We start from the raw sequence: 18,890 nt of genomic DNA, 5'->3' as shown, positions 1-18,890 counted from the left end.
GTGTAAGCAGCTAACAGAATTACCTAGAATCATTAGAAAATTGCAAATCACGAGATGGATAATCCTAGTCGCATTTATAATTGTCAGAGAGGTTCCATATTCTGGAGTCAGAGAGAATTCTTGTTTTTTCCCCCTGTGTACAGTGCATTCTGCGATGGTCAGCATTTAACCCACTGACTCGAGACCTGAATAAGCAGTCTACTGAGAAGTGGCAAGCTGAATTTATATTCATTGCGTATAATTTTAATAGACTAAGCAAAACAGAAATTTGATTAACCTTTAGTCTCTTAACAGCAGAAGATCAGGAGAAGATTTCATCTCACGCCAATAGATGAAAGTGGATGCACTTTCTGATTTTTAAATTCCTGAAGCAGAAATAATGGAGATGATATGGAGACCTATCATGCATATCATTTATATGAACCAACTATGCACAGAATAGTCATCAGAAGCTATCACTGTCACGGTTCCCCTTTCATTCACTTATGATTGACAATATTCCACAAAGTTTAAATCTTAAATGAATTAAGATTGAGGAATTGTGAAATTGAGAAAGAAAAAGGCCGCCTCAATGGCTGACACTGTGTCTAAATGATAACATGTCTTGGATGTCCCTCAGCTATTCAAAGGACTTTATTTGATCAACTGAGGTCTTAATATTTAAAAACTGATCAAAAGACCAGGCAGTTTGTCCAGATTTGTTAAACAGCAATGATGATTTTATGATTTGCTGGAAGAAATGTGCATTGCTATAATGCAAAAACAAAGAACTGCAGATGCTGATCAATGCACAAAAGGACACAAAGTGCTTGAGGAACTCAGCAGGTCAGGCAGCATCTCTGCAAAACATGGAAAATTTGACATTTTGGGTCGAGACCTTTCTTTAGACTGATTGTGCGGGATGAGATGAAAGCTGTAAAAGGGAAGTGGCAGGACAAGGCGTGGCAAGTAATAGGTCGACACAGGCGAGGGGGATTTTTTGGCAGGCATGTGGTTGGAGCAAAGGCCAGAGATAAGAACAATAGGTGTGAGACAGGTTTGAAGGGTTACGGATTGTGAAACTGCCCCCCTCCTGCTACTTTCCTCCCCCTGGCTTCTCACCTATCCGTGTTCTCTGGAATGAAAGTGATGCTGCGTGAGTTACTTGCTGAGTTACTCCAGCACTTTGTGTCCTTTTGTGCATTATTGTAATAACTATTTTACTTTGGATTGCTGATCAGTTCAACCTGTGGTCCTTTGATGATCACCAATGACAGAACTATTCATCTGACAGAAAATTAATTTCCTCCCCCTGCAAATCCTGACAGATCTGCTGAGTATTTGCAGCAGATTCAGTTCATTTTTCAGTCATTAGGGTTGTTGCACGCTGCGTGGAAATGTTTGCAAATGATATTATTTAAAAGCAGAAGAAAAGGATTATCAAGAAAATAGTGGATCAAATATTTTTATTCAATTGGGGTTCCCTATTATCAGAGAGCTGAGATTACTGCGCACAGTACTACTGTGCACACTGGCCATCTCAGGAAACAATAGTAATAAAATCTGCATGTTTAACAGTTTCAAAAGCAAAACTACATGGAACCACCTTTGTACATATATATATATAGAATTATCTGATGTTGTTTATTTAAAAAATAATAATGCGATTTAATTTATTTTCATCATACAGGAGCTGTGACCGTTTGGCAGGTCAGCAGTGGTTGTGTTGGGTGGTGAGACAGGCTGAGGGGGCTGACAGACTGACCTGCTCTTGCATCTCTTTTGTTGTCATGTGCTTATTATTTGTAGCTACAGTATCTCTGTAGCTGTAACACTATATTCTGCACTGTTTATTTTATCTTTTGCACTACCGTTGTATTCATGTATGGTGCCATTGCACTCATGAATGGTAGGATCTGCCTGGATAGCAAACAAAACTATGTTTGTCACTTCCACTCAATACAAAAAGCAACAATAAATCAACACCAACACCAATTTTACTTCGGAGTCACGTGAGTGACAACGTGAAGACCCCGCCAGCACGCATGCACAACATAGCGTCTCACGCAGTGCAACAGCGATGGACGGGAGCACGAGCTCTCCCGCAACAAGTTTAGAAACGGGACCTCCAGGTAAGTAAACTTACTCTGAGGTCGTATTTTGGAACCCTTGTTCTGCTTTACTTTACAGAAACATGAACAAGGGAAGACAAACAAAGAAGGTCGTACCCCGTCCGGCTGCGATGGACCAGGAGGGTCCTAACAGTGGGGGGCGACCGGTGGCACCTGGACCGCACTCGCTGCGGTCCACAGTCACCGACGAAAGCTCTGTGCAGCCAAGCCCAGCGCCGCTAGCTGCACAGCTCGAACCACCTGCAGCGGGTTGGAGGCAAGGCTAAACAGAAGTCGGTCCGGCCGGTTCTCTCTGATGAGTCCGGCTCGGAAGACTCACCGCCCGAGAGTGGCAGAGGTGACCGTTTGGGCCGCATGGATCGGCTCATGGAGCAAAATGCTCCAGCGGGACTTGCTCAGGGAGATGGGGCAAGCCCGCCAAGGGAGTACAAGCACTCCCGCTACAATGCAAAGCACTGGCCATCACCCTAACAGAGGGGAGCATTGGCGACCAGGACTGGGCTGGTCAAGAACATGGGTCAGTGGCTGAAGAATACGATAGCATGCTGGGGGTACAGGAACAGGAAGAGCTGCTGGGAGTGGTAAACCGCTACGCCGCAACACCGCGAGCGGGACAGCCGTTACAACCCAAACTGGCGGCTAGCATTGACTACCTGTCCTTTAATCCACTCCAAGAACAGGTAGTCAATGAGGCGATGGATCTATACACGCCTCCAGAAAACTGTATATCGCTCAATGTACCAGCTGTCAACAGCCAAATCTGGGGGTACATTGGGCTGGGTATCCGAACCCACGAACTCAAACTACAGAAAATACTAAAGCTCCTGACGTGGGCAATAACCTCATACGCTCGTTCCGTGGACGGTGTCGATATAACAAATAATCAACAGGACACCCTGGCTCTTCTGTGTACCACACAGTATGAAATAAATAATCTCCGGAAAGAAGCCATAAAACCTGCCCTCAACCCCAAATTTGCTGCTGTGCAAAACGCCGACCTCACAGCCACAAATCCTGCTATTTGGCAAAGTTCTACCAAAACAAGTAAAAGATCTGGACGAAGAGTCCAAAGCATTTGGCCTCATGAGGGCAGGCCCCGGAATGAGCAAGACCACGCAACCCAGACGGCAGTACCCCTACGCATCCACCAGTATGGTACTGGTGAAAGCTCGGGGCCGCATATCATCCCCGGAAATCTTTTTTAGGACAGGGCCCAGAGCGGACCCCATGGAAGATGTGCCACCCCCTCACAGCACCACCTCGACAGACACAGAACCGCAAGCCCAAGAAATTAATATCCTACCAGTAACAATGGAGGTAGGCGGGTCTGGTTGCTTCCAGAACATAAAAGGTGCAAGGCCCTTACTAACAGGAGGGAGGTTACACCTGTTTTTGGAAACATGGAGGACTATCACTCTTGACAATTATATACTACAAAGTATTCAAGGATACAAAATTGAATTTATTCAAGAAAGAATGCCACCAGTTCAGCATGCACCCCACAGGGAATTTACCCTCTCACAAAAGAAAAATGCAAGGGACAAGCAGAACTGGTGAGACTACATACAAAGGGGATCATAGAAAAATCAAAACATGACCCTTTGGAATTCGTATCAAATATCTTTACTAAAACTAATAAAGATGATGGATGTCGCATCATCATTGACTTAACAACATTGAATACTTTTGTCAAGTATGTACATTTCAAAATGGAAAACATTTGTCACTGCCAAATAATTGATTTCCAAAGGATACTTTATGGCATGCATCGACTTAAAAGATGCATACTACTCAGTACCCATTCATAAGGATCATCGTAGATACCTAAAGTTTAACTGGATGGGGCAACTATAGCAGTATAAATCATTGCCTAATGGTCGAACATCAGCCCCAAGACTGTTTACCAAGATATTAAAACCAGCCCTGGCAATACTAAGAAAACAAAAACATATTGTCATGGCATATCTTGATGATAGGCAAAACTCTGGAATTAGCTAATTCAGCAGTATTAGCTACTAAACATTTATTTGAAACGTTGGGATTTGTCATACATCCTGATAAATCTACGTTGACGCCATCCACAACAATGGACTATCTGGGATTCACAATTAACTCAGTCCACATGTTTGTAACGTTGCTAAAAGAAAAAGCAGCAGAATTGGCACAAGCCTGCAACAAATTAATGATTGCCAATCAACCAACTATTCGACAAGTGGCAAGAGTAATTGGGAAATTAGTAGCAGCATTTCCAGCTACCCAGCTTGGACCTTTGTATTACCAGAACTTACAAAGAACAAAGGTGCAAGCGTTAAAACAACATGCAGGTCATTTTGACCGAACCATGAAATTACCAACCAAAGCAATATCAGAGTTACAATGGTGGAAAGAGAACATTTGGCATAGCAACACTGGGTATAAAATATTTGGAAATGTTGTGTGCGTCGTATGGTTTAAAAGCTTACTGTTCAACTATGCACCATTTGCATGTCCGCTTGCAAATTAACAATACCACAGTGGTGGCCTATATTAATCATATGGGCGGGATATAATCGATATCATGTGATAATCTGGTCAATACAATCTGGCAATGGTGTGTCGACAGACATATTTGGCTATCAGCAAACTTACCTACCAGGTAAGCTAAATACAGTGGCAGACACCAGGTCACGTAAATTCAATGACAACACCGAATGGATGTTAAACCCCAAAACATTTGCTGAAATTACAAAGCAATATAGAACACCAGATATCGATCTCTTTGCATCCCGACTGAATTACCAGGTATCAACATATGTCGCCTGGGAACCAGACCCTGAGGTAGCGGCGATGGACGCATTCTCGCTAAATTGGGGAAATCTATATTTCTATGCCTTTCCCCCCTTCTGCCTCAACAGTCGGGTACTATGCAAAATACAGATGGACTTTGCTTCAGGTATTTTGGTAGTACCCAACGGGCCTACACAGCCATGGTTCCCAGTGGTCCTTGACATGGTCACAGAACCACCCATGACCATCCCCAGCAGACTAGATCTATTGATCCACCCTGTCACAGGCAATAGTCACCCATGCCATGACAGAATAAATCTGTTGGGTTGCAGATTTTAAAAAGACCATTATTGGACCTGGGATTGTCAAATAGGACCATGGACATGATGACAGCATCTCACCGACTTTCCACCAAGAAACAATATCTCTCCAGCAAGAACAGGGACAACATACAACACAGCAACCATAACAAACGTACTGGAGTTCCTGATCAGCCTTCACCACGATGAAGGTCTGAGCTATAGTACAATCAATTGTGCTAGGAGTGCACTGTCAGCCTATTTGGGACAGGCACCAGGACAACAGTCCATAGGATCTCATCCGCTGGTGGCCAAATTAATGAACGACATCTACAATACCAACCCCCCTAGACCTAGGTACACCCAGATCTAGGATGTCAGTGTCGTCCTGACATACCTAAGGAGATGGCCACCAGCCAGATCCCTCGCTCTGGAACAGCTTACCCTAAAACGGCATGCTGATGGCTTCGGTCTCAGCACAAAGGGTTCAGTCCCTTCACCTACTCAGACTGGGCAACATGGTCATAACATCTGACCAAGTAACTTTTACTATCCGGGAGCTGGTAAAACAGAGCAGACCAGGAACTTCAGGACTAATTATGGAATTCCGGGGCGTACCCACCTGACCCCTGTTTATGTGTCATGATACATCTACTCCCACCCTCAATTATAAAGGTCAATTGGTATCTTAGTTCTCCTTATCTTAACTATGTTTATTTCAATTATTGTGTTGTTTCTGTGATTCCACACCGCTGCTTTGAAGTATGTCGCGCATGCATGCTGGCGGGGTCTTCACGTAATCCCTCATCGTAACTCCTCATAAAATAAAGATCAAACTTCAAACTGGTAAGTTCTCGTTTAATCTTACTATTATTCAGGAGCAATTCACATCAACAATTTCAAAGTCAAATTTTTTCTGCCATTCCTTTTGGAATTTACAGATTTTTTTTCAAACAAAACTTACCCTCCATTAATCATTACTCATTTAGCTAATGTTATTATTTCAATTCTGATTGAGAAGCAAAGAGAAACTGCAGATGCTGGAAAACAGAAAACAACACCAATGTTGTAAACACTCAGGCAGTATCTGTGGGAAGAGAAATAGAGTTAACCGTTCAGGCAAAAGGTTCTGTTGAAGTATCTTCAATCTGAAATGCCAACTCTGTGTTTCTTTCTACAGATGCCATGTGAACTTTCAACCTTGTCGTTTCCTTATTTTATTGAGCTTCTGCTCATCATCTCTGCTTCTAAAATAAAATCTGTATGCAAGCAGTTGGGAAACTTGTCTGAGATAAAACAAAACCTCTACTTTTTTCATTGAAATCACTTTTGATTCACTTGACAAATAGTTTGTAGGATTAAACATGAAAGGCAGAAATTGGAATCAATAAGATATCTGCATTTCATATATTTGATTAGTCTCCCGAATGCCCTGGATTTCCAATAGATGAGCATTGGGGTCAAATTATTCTATTAGAAATAAAATTTTCAGCAACAACAGGATGGAGAGCGAAAATGATTTCTCTTGGCTTTGAGGGGCAGGCAGATGATTAATTTTCATATCCTTTGTTCTGAGATTGGCTGGAAGTGAAGCCCTCTGGAAACTATCAAAATAATGTACCCTAAACTCAATGACCAACAACAGTCATCAGTTTGATTTAATTTAAGGCTCTTGATATAATCTCATCCAATATCACCATCATTAAAAACAGAATTTCTCAAAAGGTAACCCAAAAATGCTGTTGCTATGTTTCCTTAAATTAGCTTCCTGCCTTTTCTTTAGTAGTACATGCAAATGTTAGCTGACTGCTTACAGTTTATCATGTAAGTGGAATAGATGTTACTTTTCTATATTTTTTTAATATCTGCACAGTATTGAAAGGCAAATAGAATACCCTTACAAACTTTTCTAAAGGTGACTGTTGTTGCATGATTGTAATTTTCCAAAGCATATCCTGACCGTAGTTATTGAACTTCAATCTATTCTTTCAGAGTATATAAAGTACACAGCTCCCTTGATGGGAGGTAGAAGCCAAGAAAGATTCTCAGAAGAGAGTGGAAGTATCTGTCATGGAAAGTAGAAAGAAAGCAATAAGTGGAGGTGATAACACAGGAGAGATAGCAAGAATGGAGATGATTTACTTTAGCTATTGGACTTCATTATTGGTATAAATGCGCGAATGTGTAAGACCAGAAAACTGAAGTAATTTGTTACTTCACACTGGAAGGGGGATAGGGACTGAGAAATCCCTTTATTGACAAAAAAACAAAGGCTATTGAATGTCTGAGCAGCAACTGGGGCCTGGGTGCCATGAAGGAGGTTGGGGAATTAGTAGGTGAAAGGTAGACTGATTAGTATTAGCTGGCGGATGGTGGAAACCGTTGATTGATAGTTTTATGGATTGGGAGATAAATAGATAGCTCGGTCTTGGTTCAGTTCATCAGTGGGATGGCAAGTTTCCATTGATTCTTGGATATTAAATTGGCTGAGAGCAATAAGCTTGCTTGGTAGTGAAGACAATACTGCTGGGGGTGGTGGGTTGAAGGCTCATAGGAGGCCCAGTAAATGTTTGAAGGTTACCCATCTGTCTGGGTCTCCAGTGGCGGACTGGTTCTAAAGATATTGGTTGCCAGGAGACAAAGGGGGCCCACTTCATCAGGGGCCCACTTGATATAGGGGGCCCACTTCATCAGGGGCCCACTTGCCATCGGGCAAGCTGACACCCTGACCAGTCCGCCACTGTGGGTCTCCTTCAAGCTACAAGGAAGCAAGCCTCACAGAACCTTTGAAAGCCGATGGATTTTTAAAATAAGTTTCAATTACACACTTAATCATCTGTTAATCCCCATAGATTTTCTTTGTAAATTGTTACATATAACACATCACTCCTCAAATTGTTAAAACTGTAGACCACTCAAATGAAATAGTTAAAAGGCAAAACAAAATCATGAGAGCCACTGTGCAGTGTGCAAATAAGCAGCTATGGCTTTCTGCCCAAGTTGCAAGTACACGTTCATGCTTGGGTGTCCAGGTCTCAGATGATAGCACTGACGCCATTTCCACCAGAATGCTTCCAGGCAAACAAATACAGTATGATTGATTGATTTTAGCACAGAGGAAAATAACATTTTACTTTGATTCCTTACTGTGTGTTACCATTAATGGTCATAAGGGAAATCTGCATTGGCAGACTGGCAGCAAGGTAAATGGTAAATCTTTTCTGCACCCTTTACAGCTTAACAACATCTTTCCTATAATAGAATGAACAAAACTGAGCACAGTGCTCTAAATGTGGCCTCATCAATGTTCACAAGTTTTAGGAGAATTAGGCCATTCGGCCCATCGAGTCTACTCTGCTATTCAATCATGGCTGATCTCTGCGTCCTAATTCCATTTTCATGCCTTCTAATTCAATTTTCCTGCCTTCTCCCCATAACCTTTGACACCCGTTCTAATCAAGAATTAGTCTATCTCTGCTTTAAAAATATCCACTGACTTGGCCTCCACAGCCCATTGTGGCAATGAGTTCCACAGATGAACTACTCTTTGACTAAAGAAGTTCCTCCTCACCTCCTTTCTAAAAGAGCACCCTTTAATTCTGAGACTATGGCCTCTGGTCCTAGACTCTCCCACATCCTTTCCACATCCACTCTATCTATGCCTTTCTGTATTTTGTAAGTTTCAATGAGAAACTTAAAACTTTCTAAACTCCTCAACCTTCTAAACTCCAGCGAGTAGAGGCCCAGTGCTGTCAAAGGCTCACCACCACTCATTCCTGGAATCATTCTTGTAAACCTCCTCTAGACCCTCTCCAGAGCCAGCACGTCCTTCCTCAGATATGGGGCCCAAATTGGTACACAGTAAATGTCTTGTACAACTGTAACATAGCCTCCCAACCTATATGTGTAGGAAAGAACTGCAGATGCTGGTTTAAATCAAAGGTAGACACAAAATTCTGGAGTAACTCAGCGGGTCAGGCAGTATCTCTGGAGAGAAGGCATAGATGACGTTTCGGGTCGAGAAGAAGGGTCTCGACCCGAAGCATCACCCATTCCTTCTCTCCAGAGATGCTGCCTGACCCGCTGTGTTACTCCAGCATTTTGTGTCTACCTCCCAACATATACTCCGGAAGTGGCGGCGCTGGTGAACAGCTGTGGCTCGCCTGCAGTCCGTTTGTCTTTACTTTTTTGTGTTGTTTTTTTTCGTTTTGTCTAGTTAAGTTTTTGGTTTTTAGGTTGTGTTTATGTGTGGGGGGGGGGGGGGGGGGGTGGGGGGTTGAAACGGGGCTTGCTGTCTCTCCCTTTGGGGGGAATGCGACTTTTTTGTCATATCCCCCTTCTCTGCTTCCGTCTGCGCTGAGGCCTAATGGCGGAGCTGGCGACCTCGAGACTCCGGAGGCAGCCAGTCAGGACTCACCCTGGGCTCGCTCCCGTGAGGGCGGCCCAGCTCGGGGCTGGAACGGCGCTCCCGTGAGGGGCTGTGACGCTCCCGTGAGGGCGGCCTGGCGAGGGGCTGAGACTCTCCCGTGAGGGGCTGTGGCGCTCCCGTCGGAGCGGCCCATCCCGAGGGTGGAATGGCGCTCCCATCGGAGCGGCCCAGCTCGAGGGTGGAACGGCGCTCCCGTCGGAGCGGCCCAGCTCGAGGGAGGAACGGCACTCCCGTCGGAGCGGCCCAGCTCGAGGGAGGAACGGCACTCACGTGAGGGCGATCCGGCTAGGGGCTGGAACGGTGCTCCGGTGGCTGGGACGGCGTTCTGGCGGCGGTGACCTGAGTCCGGGGTTCAGCCGCGGGCCAGCGGCTGTGTCCGCTGGACTGGAGGGCGGCAGCTTCGACCACCCCGGGCCGCGGTGTTTGAGCCGGCCCGTTTGCGGGGTTCGGTGAGCCGCGGGACTGTTTGTGCCATCGCCCAGTGGGGAATCGCCTCAGCGCAGAGGGAGAAGAGGAGGGAAGAGACTGCAGCCCTAAGATTTTTGCCTCCACCACAGTGAGGAGGTGCTTGGAGGATACACTGTGGTGGATGTTAATTTGTGTTTAGTGTTGTTTATTATTGTATGATTGTATGTATGACTGCAGGCACAAAATTTCATTCAGACCGTAAGGTCTGAATGACAATAAAGGAATTCAATTCAATTCAATTCAATATTCTGACTGATGAAGCTCAATGTGTCGAAATGTATCTTGACTGCTCTATCTACTTGTGACACCACTTTCAAGGAACTATATGCCTGTACTCCTAGATCCCTCTGCTCTACAACATCCCCCACAGAAACCTACCATACACTGTGCAGATGCTGCCCTGTTTAGACTTGCCAAAATGCAACACCTCACACTTCTCTGTATTACAATTCTATCAACCATTCCTCCACCCATCTGCCTAACCAATGAAGATCTTGCAGTCATTTTTGACAACCATCTTCGCTATCAACAATCCCATCCACTTTAGTGTCATCTGCAAACTTACTGATCATGCTTTGTATGTACTCATCCAGATCTTTGATAAAGATGACAAACAGCAAAGGGGTCAACACCGAACCCGGAGGGACAACACTGCTCACAGGCCTCCATTCTGAAAAACAACCTTCCATCCTCACCCTCTGCTCCGTTCCATGAAGCCAATTTCTCATCCAGTCATCCAACTCTCCTTGGATCCCATGCAATCTAACCTTCTGGAGCAGCCTACCATGCGGAATCTTGTTGAATGTCTTTCTGAAATACTTACATACAACATCTACATCTCTGCCCTCATCAATCTTTTTGGTCACATCTTCAAAAAACTCGATTTGTGGGACACGAACTGCTATGTAGAAAATCATGCTGACTATCCTAATCAGCTTCTGTCCATCAAAATGCATGTATATCTTATCTTTCAGGATACTCTCTAGTAATTTTTTAACCACAGATGTTAGATAAGCTCACTGGCCTGCAGGACCCTGGCTTTTCCCTGCAGCCCTTCTTAAGTAGTGGCACAACATTTGTCATCCTCCAGTCTTCCAGCACCTCACCAGTATTTAATGTTGACTCATAAAACTCAGCCAGGGCACCTGCAATGTCCTCTCTAGTTGCCCACAGTGTCCTCGGATATGTCCGGTTAGGCCCAGAAGATTTGTCTACCTTCATACGCGTTAGGACCTTCAGCTCCTCCTCGACTGCAATACCGACTGCCCTCAAGACACTTCCATTGATTGCCCCAAGTTCCCCGGTCCTCATGTCTGGCTGCATGGTAAAAACAGAGGAGAAACACTCATTAAGGACCTTTCCCATCTCCTGTGGCTACACATAAAGTTGACTGCTTTTACTCCTGAGGGGCCCACATTTCACCCCACCCCAGTGAGGCCACCAGCATAATCAAATATGAGTCTCACTCTTTCTTCTCCCCTCTCCCATCAGGCAAGAGTGTGAAAACGCACACCTCCAGATTCAGGATACAGTTTCTTCCCAGCTGTTATCAGGCAACTGAACTATCCTATCACCAACTAGAGAATGGTCCTGAGCTACCATCTACCTGATTGAAGACATTTGGACTATCTTTAATCAGACTTTACTGGACTTTATCTTGCATTAAATGTTATTCTCTTCATCCTGTATCTGTACACTGTAGACGACTTGATTGGAATCATGTGTTGTGTCTCCACTGACTGGATAGCACACAACAAGAAGCTTTTCACTGTACCTTGGTACACGTGATAATAAACTAAACTAAACACCCTTTGGTTATCTTTTTTCCCTTCATGAATTTATGAAATCTCTTCAGATTATCTTTAAAATTATCTGCCAGAACAATCTCCTGTCCCTTTTTTGCCCCCCTGATATCCTTTTTAAGCATACTCCTCAGTTCCCATCTGATTAAATGGTGCCAGAACAACAACCTTGAACTAAACATCAGTAAACCCAATGAGCTGATGTTGACTTTAGAAAAGGAAGGCCAAGGATCCACAGACCTGTCTTCATCGACAGGATGGCGGTGGAAAGAGCCAACAATTACAACGTTCTTAGGAGCGCATATCTCCAAAGATCTGTCCTGGACCCAGCAGCTTGATGCAATCAAAAGATAGCTCATCAATGCCTCTACTTCCTTAGAAGATTAAGAAGAATCAGTATGTTGACAAACATCTACGGTAGAGAGCATATTGACTGCTTACATTACGGCCTGGTTCAGCAACTCGAACCCGCAGGAACAAACGAGATTTTTTAAAATGGTGGGTACTGCCCTGTTCATCACGGGTATTGATCTCCCCACCATCTAAGGGATCTATAGGAGGACCTGCCTCAAAAAGGTTGGCAGCATCATCAAGGATCCACACCACCTTAGCCACACTCTCATTTCACTTCTGCCATCGACACCGAATGTATAGGAGCCTAAAAATCATGACATCCATTTTAAGAAACAGCTTATTTCCAACAACCATCAGGCTATTGAACACTCTGAACTTCAAACTCAAATTCTCTTGGTTACAGTAGGGGCTTTGGGCTTTGTTTTTGTTTTGCACTATTTTGTATTTTAAATGTATTTAAGAATTTTTGGTTGTCTTTTGTTATCTATTGAGTACTGTGTTTGCAAGCCTGTTGGGGTGCTGTGAGTAGGAATTTTATTCCAGCCCCTTCCTCCCCCCCCCCCCCCACATCAGTCCAAAGAAGGGTCTCGACCCGAAACATCGCTATTCCTTCGCTCCATAGATGCTGCCTCATCCGCTGAGTTTATCCAGCAATTTGTCTTCCTAAGAATTTTATTGTTCTGTTTCGATACATATGACAATTAAACACTTTTAAAGGGCCTGTCCCACTTACGCGACTTTTTCCGTGACTACCGGCACCCGTCATAGGTCGTTGCAGTTTGTCAAAAAATTTCAACATGTTGAAAATCCAGCGGCGACCAGAACCAGGTACGACTCTTTGGGCGACTACTCATGACCATACAGGCTTCACCCCGCGACATGTTGCCAAGGTGTCTCCTGTATGGTCGTGAGTAGTCTCCTCAGTCACCCAAAGAGTCGTAGCGTCTTTCTGGTCACCGCTGGATTTTCAACATGTCGAAGATTTTCGGCGACCTGCAACGACCTATGACGGGTGCTAGCAGTCGCCAAAAAAGTCGCGTAAGTGGGACAGGCCCATTACTCTTGCTTACTTAAAGGAGGTCCCTTTGGTTTCTTCTCAGCAAATTATTGCAACTATTTTCCTACTTTATTAGGGACAGTGAGATAGAAATGCCTTTTGCTTGCATTCTCTTACTATTCAGTAAAGTAGCTTCCCTACGTTGTTCAGGCAAGAACTGCAGATGTTGGTTTACATCAAAGATAGACACCAAATGCTGGAGTAACTGAACGGGACATTTTGAGCCCAAAATGTCACTCATTGCTTCTCTCCAGAGATGCTGCCTGTCCCACTGAGTTACTCCAGCATTTTGTGTCTATCTTCCCCACATTGTTCCCTACTTTTGGAACTCATTCAATGGATTTAATGCATATTAATTCTGGAAGCAAAATAGAATGGACAGCTGGCCTTAGCACATTACCAAGGACAAATTTCCACCGTTGTAGCTTGTGCCTACCTGTATTGACGGTTTAGTTTATTTCACTTCACTGTCAACCTGCTTTTGCACTCCTGTTCAATAGCTCCATACACTCCTCCACTGTGCATATCTACTCCTTTTGTTTAGCTTGCTCATGTTCTCCTTTTCTGCCCGCTTGATATTTGGGCTTTGACCCATTTCTTAAAGTTCCTGTCCAGCACTTTTTGTAAAGAAAGATGACTGCTAAATCATTAAAAAAAATTGTCTGGCACTTCAGACCTCTTTTCAGAATGCGCAGATTTAATTGCATTGCTGCAGAATCCAGAAGAGGAAATCTGTTTCATTAATCTATTTTTGTACATGTCTTGCTCAGATGGTAGGGCTATCCTTGGCAGTAACTGACAAAATAACTCTCAATTACTGTCTTCACACGTCTGTGTCGTCTTTCTTTGTTCTTGTATATTCCCTCTAAATCTGCTTTGGTATCCACCAATATTTCTTTCTTTGTCTGGGTGTATCACAGATTTCTTATCCGTGATATTGAATTCCTTCAGAATAGAAGCACTAAGCCTGCTGGCTTATAACTTGCATTTGTTCATATGTTCATTATTCATACACCCCCCAGTATAGCTGTGGTGTCATTGTAACAATAGCTATATGATTTTGCAGCTTGTACTTTCTTATTTCCTGTTTTAACGAGCAGTTCAATGAGCCATTCTTAATGATTTCTAGCTCATTACTCTGCTCATGACACGCGCTAATTGACGTCATGTCTCCAGCACTTCGAGGGCTCTTGCTTGCTAACCCAAGGAACAGCTGGAAGTGGAAGCAATCAACCATAGGTCAACAAAACTGGGTCCCCACCTTTCAATCCACTAGCCATCACAATCGAGATATCACCTTTTACCATTCCTGCCGCCTGCAATGGGAACCCACCACCACCCACATTTTCCCTTCCTCCCCACTTTGAGCTTTTGGCAAGGACCAGGTGCACCCACTCTATTATCATTGTCACCTGTATCGGTGAGCTTGATGTGGTCTCCTCTATTTCGGCGAGACCGAGTGTAGACAGTGTTTATTTTGTGCAACTGCCATCTTGATCTTCTGGTTGATGTGACTTAAAATCCCCTTCCCATTCTCAGCTTACCCTTCCTATCCCCTCCCCCATCTGCTCACCATCTCTTCCATATCTGGTTTCATGTTTCACTATCCAGCTTGTCTTTACCCTCCCTCTACCGTCCTCCCTTCTAGCTCCATCTTTTCCTCCACCAATTGTTTTCCTTTATCTTTTTTTAAACTTCACTTATTAGCCTATGCCTGAAACTCCTCCCCCTCCACCTTCCCCTCCCCCTCCTGGTTACATCAGCCCATCATGATCCCCCCCCCCCCCCCCCTCTCATCACCTCCCAGCAATGTATCGTTCCCGGGCGTACACAAAATTACTGGGGAAACTCAGCGGGTGCAGCAGCATCTATGGAGCGAAGGAAATAGGCGACGTTTCGGTCCGAAACCCTTCTTCAGAACAGCAGGTTGGATAAACCTCAGTGCCAGCCTGCTCCGACAGTACCACAGAGCACCAGCAGATGGAGCAGGTTTCTTCTTCCACTGAATTCCACTTGTACAGAGCCCTAGTGAGACCACACCTGGAGTATTGTGTGCAGTTTTGGTCCCCTAATTTGAGAAATGACATTCTTGCTTTTGAGGGAGTGCAGATTAGGTTTACAAGGTTAATTCCCAGATGGTGGGACTGTCATATGCTGAGAGAATGGAGCAGCTGGGCTTGTACATTCTGGAGTTTAGAACGATGAGAGGGGATCTTATTGAAACATATAAGATTGTTAAGGGTTTGGACACGCTAGAGGCAGGAAACATGTTCCCGATGTTGGGGGAGTCCAGAACCAGGGGCCACAGTTTAAGAATAAGGAGTAAGCCATTTAGAACGGAGACGAGGAAACACTTTTTCTCAGAGTGGTGAGTCTGTGGAATTCTCTGCCTCAGGTGGAGGCAGGTTCTCTGGATGCTTTCAAGAGAGAGCTAGATAGGGCTCTTAAAAATAGCGAAGTCAGGGGATATGGGGAGAAGGCAGGAATGGGGTACTGATTGGGGATGATCAGCCATGATCACATTGAATGGTGGTGCTGGCTCGAAGGGCCGAATGGCCTACTCCTGCACCTATTGTCTATTGTCTATTGAAACACACGGAGATGGCTCACAAAGCCTGTGTGCATTAATGGAGTCCCTCACCCCTCCGAACAAAACACTGCTCTCTGCAATTTGGGACGGGCTGCTGTTTATCAGGAACATAAAAATGCCATTCAGGAACAGAAAGCTGTCACTTGACACCCCCCACCCAGCCTGTTGATGGTGGGGCCCAGACAATGGGAATACCACTGAATATGAATGGTCAGGGGGAGTTGCTCGTCACTTTCTTGCTGAAGGTGTATAGAGTCAGGCATTTTTAAGGCGTAACTCATATCACTCATATGTTGTGACACTTGTCACTCATATCTGATAATTGCGTGTGAAGGAAACTTCTAGCCATTTAGATACTTGGTCCTGAGAGGGCACAATGACAATGTGAAACTAAAAAACGTGTTTTTCTCACAATATCAGTGTCATTCCTTCCACCATTGGGCCCTAAGAAAAACCTTCGACTGTGCCGCAACGCCCTCTAAACCAAAATGTTTCAAAATGATACAATGCAGTCTTCAGCCAGATCATTGAGATTTTGCATTCTTTTAGAAACATAGAAACATAGAAAATAGGTGCAGGAGTAGGCCATTCGGCCCTTCGAGCCTGCACCGCCATTCAATATGATCATGGCTGATCATCCAACTCAGTATCCTGTACCTGCCTTCTCTCCATACCCCCTGATCCCTTTAGCCACAAGGGCCACATCTTACTCCCTCTTAAATCTAGCCAATGAACTGGCCTCAACTATCTTCTGTGGCAGAGAATTCCACAGATTCACCACTCTCTGTGTAAAAAATGATTTTCTCATCTCGGTCCTAAAAGACTTCCCTCTTATCCTTGCTCTTCCATTGTGGTCATCTGCAGTCTTTGACACCGTAGTCAGTTGCTCTGGGCTACGAGTGGAAGTAATAGTGAGATTTGTTATATTTCAATGGGATGTTCAGCCATTTTTTGGTGGTTTCTTCTTTGGAGCATAATTGTTCAACGGTGCAGCCATAGGTAAGCACCATAAACTCCCCTGAACCTAAAGGTATCTGAGGGTGTCCACTACTTGTTGTCTGACTTTGTTAACTGATGGTCAGTAATTTTCAGATCTTTGCGTTATGCAGCACTGTCATTTTCCTAGAGAGCCGACAGGTCAATACCTTGTTTTCCAAGATGAAGGTTGGCATAAAACCACGAGTTCCTCTCCGATAAGAACAGCCACAGGAATAAATTCTGCATAATCTTTCCATTTCTGTCCTCAACAGCCAACCCAATAGTTTTAGACAGTAACCCTTGATTCTTGGCACCTCAACATCAACTGCAGAGCTACCTAGTCAAGCCCGTAAGGATATTCTACATAAGGTAGAGAAGCTTTTCCAAAGTAAGGAAGTGATTTTTGTAACTTTGCCACTTTTCCAACACCACTGAAAAAGTAATCGGTCCATTAGTGGAACCTGCATAATTGGAATTGGTCAGCTTGTAACAAACTATTTGGGGTTTTTTTTGTGGCATTTTTATGGGTAGCAGAAGCAATTAGGTGAGAGGTCTATTGCAACTGTAACTAATGCCCCTGTCCCACTTAGGAAACCTGAACGGAAACCTCTGGAGACTTTGCGTCCCACCCAAGGTTTCCGTGCGGTTCCCGGAGGCTCCCGGAGGTTTTTGTCTGTCTCTCTACCTGCTTCCACTACCTGCAACCTCCGGCAACTTCTGGCAACCACCTGCAACCTCCGGGAACCGCACAGAAACCTTGGGTGGTGCCCAAAGTCTCCAGAGGTTTCCGTTTAGGTTTCCTAAGTGGGACAGGGGCATTAAGAGTCCAAATCTCATTATGAGGGAGTTTGCTTGTCTCTTTTAATCTCTGGAAATGCATGAGGCTGGTTAGGACAAATAGCCAATTTCTTCCATATTTTCATGCTGTTTCAGAACAGGAGAGTCCTAGAGACCTCATTTGACTGAACTTCTGCTCCTTGAATAGTAATTCCAGGTGGTGTGGAGGGAGCAGTCAGAAGCCAGGGAACGAGGAAAAACTTCTTATCCCCATAATCTAACTGGATTGGCTATGTGGTAAGCAAAACAGGCAGCTTATGCAGACTACTTAACAATAATGGAATCATGCAAATTCCCGAGAAACCTGGTACAGATCATGGGAAACATATTTCTCACAGTCACACTCAGGTTATATATTCAAAGAATATTAGTGTTTACAATTCATGAGGAGCTCTAGGTTTAGAAATAGAGGCCAAGACACAACATCAGTTCAGTTTATCAATTCAGTTGAGTTTATTGTCACGTGTACCAAGCTACAGTGAAAAGCTTTTGTTGTGTGCTAACCAGTCAGCAGAAAGACAATACATGATTACAATTGATCAATTTACAGTATATAGATACATGATAAGGGAATACCATCATTAAAGTAAAAAATATTGCTGTAGGAATAGAGATTTAAGAGTGTGGAGCGATTGAAATGTGTGTTTGTGGATCTACTTCTGTGGCTAGCATGCAAATAGTCGCCTGTGTTGGGCGCCATCTTGGAAGCTAGCATGAGTATCGCGTACCGTTGGTAACATTTGAATGAGCAGCAGTGCATCTCACCCAAAGTCACACAGAGACGTTAACTTACCATTCAATTACTCCCGGAGTCTGCAAAATTCACCGTCCCAAACTGTAGCACTTGAACGGGTGCAAAAGTATTGAATGAAAATGCAATTGTCCTGCAAGTGAGAAATTATGCTTTTGAAGCAGCAAATTGTGACCTTACTCCTCTACAGACAATCCAAATAAGCATTGCATTCTGGATTACAACACTTGGTGGGCCTCTACCGCAATGCATGTCTTATGTAACTAATGTGTATGGTGCCTTTATATGACAGGTTAATTTTGCAATCTGTGCAATTTGCACAGAACGGTTGCATTTGTGTGATGTGTCCCTAAACACATCAAGTTTCATTTGCATTGCACCGATAAAGGTTGTTCACTGTCTGCATTTCTCTTTTAGTTCAGAGATACAGCATGGGAACAGACCCTTC

General features: G+C 44.2%; 1 protein-coding gene across 9 annotated transcripts in view; it reads right to left on the bottom strand.

Annotated features, from left to right (window-relative positions):
- myt1l (myelin transcription factor 1 like) overlaps positions 1–18,890 on the bottom strand; it is a 438,397-nt gene that overhangs the window by 125,239 nt on the left and 294,268 nt on the right. For 7 of the 9 annotated variants that reach the window (XM_033021668.1, XM_033021673.1, XM_033021674.1 and 4 more), the window contains one exon: positions 11,289–11,390. The exons of the other annotated variants lie outside the window; for them this stretch is intronic. In XM_033021668.1, coding sequence (XP_032877559.1) covers positions 11,289–11,390 — 102 coding nt within the window. The remainder of the gene's footprint in view (positions 1–11,288; positions 11,391–18,890) is intronic. 9 annotated transcript variants of the gene reach the window in all.

Source organism: Amblyraja radiata, chromosome 5 (genome assembly GCF_010909765.2).
Source record: "Amblyraja radiata isolate CabotCenter1 chromosome 5, sAmbRad1.1.pri, whole genome shotgun sequence".
NCBI classification, from domain to species: Eukaryota; Metazoa; Chordata; class Chondrichthyes; order Rajiformes; family Rajidae; genus Amblyraja; species Amblyraja radiata.
This window is presented reverse-complemented; position numbering and strand designations above follow the sequence as displayed.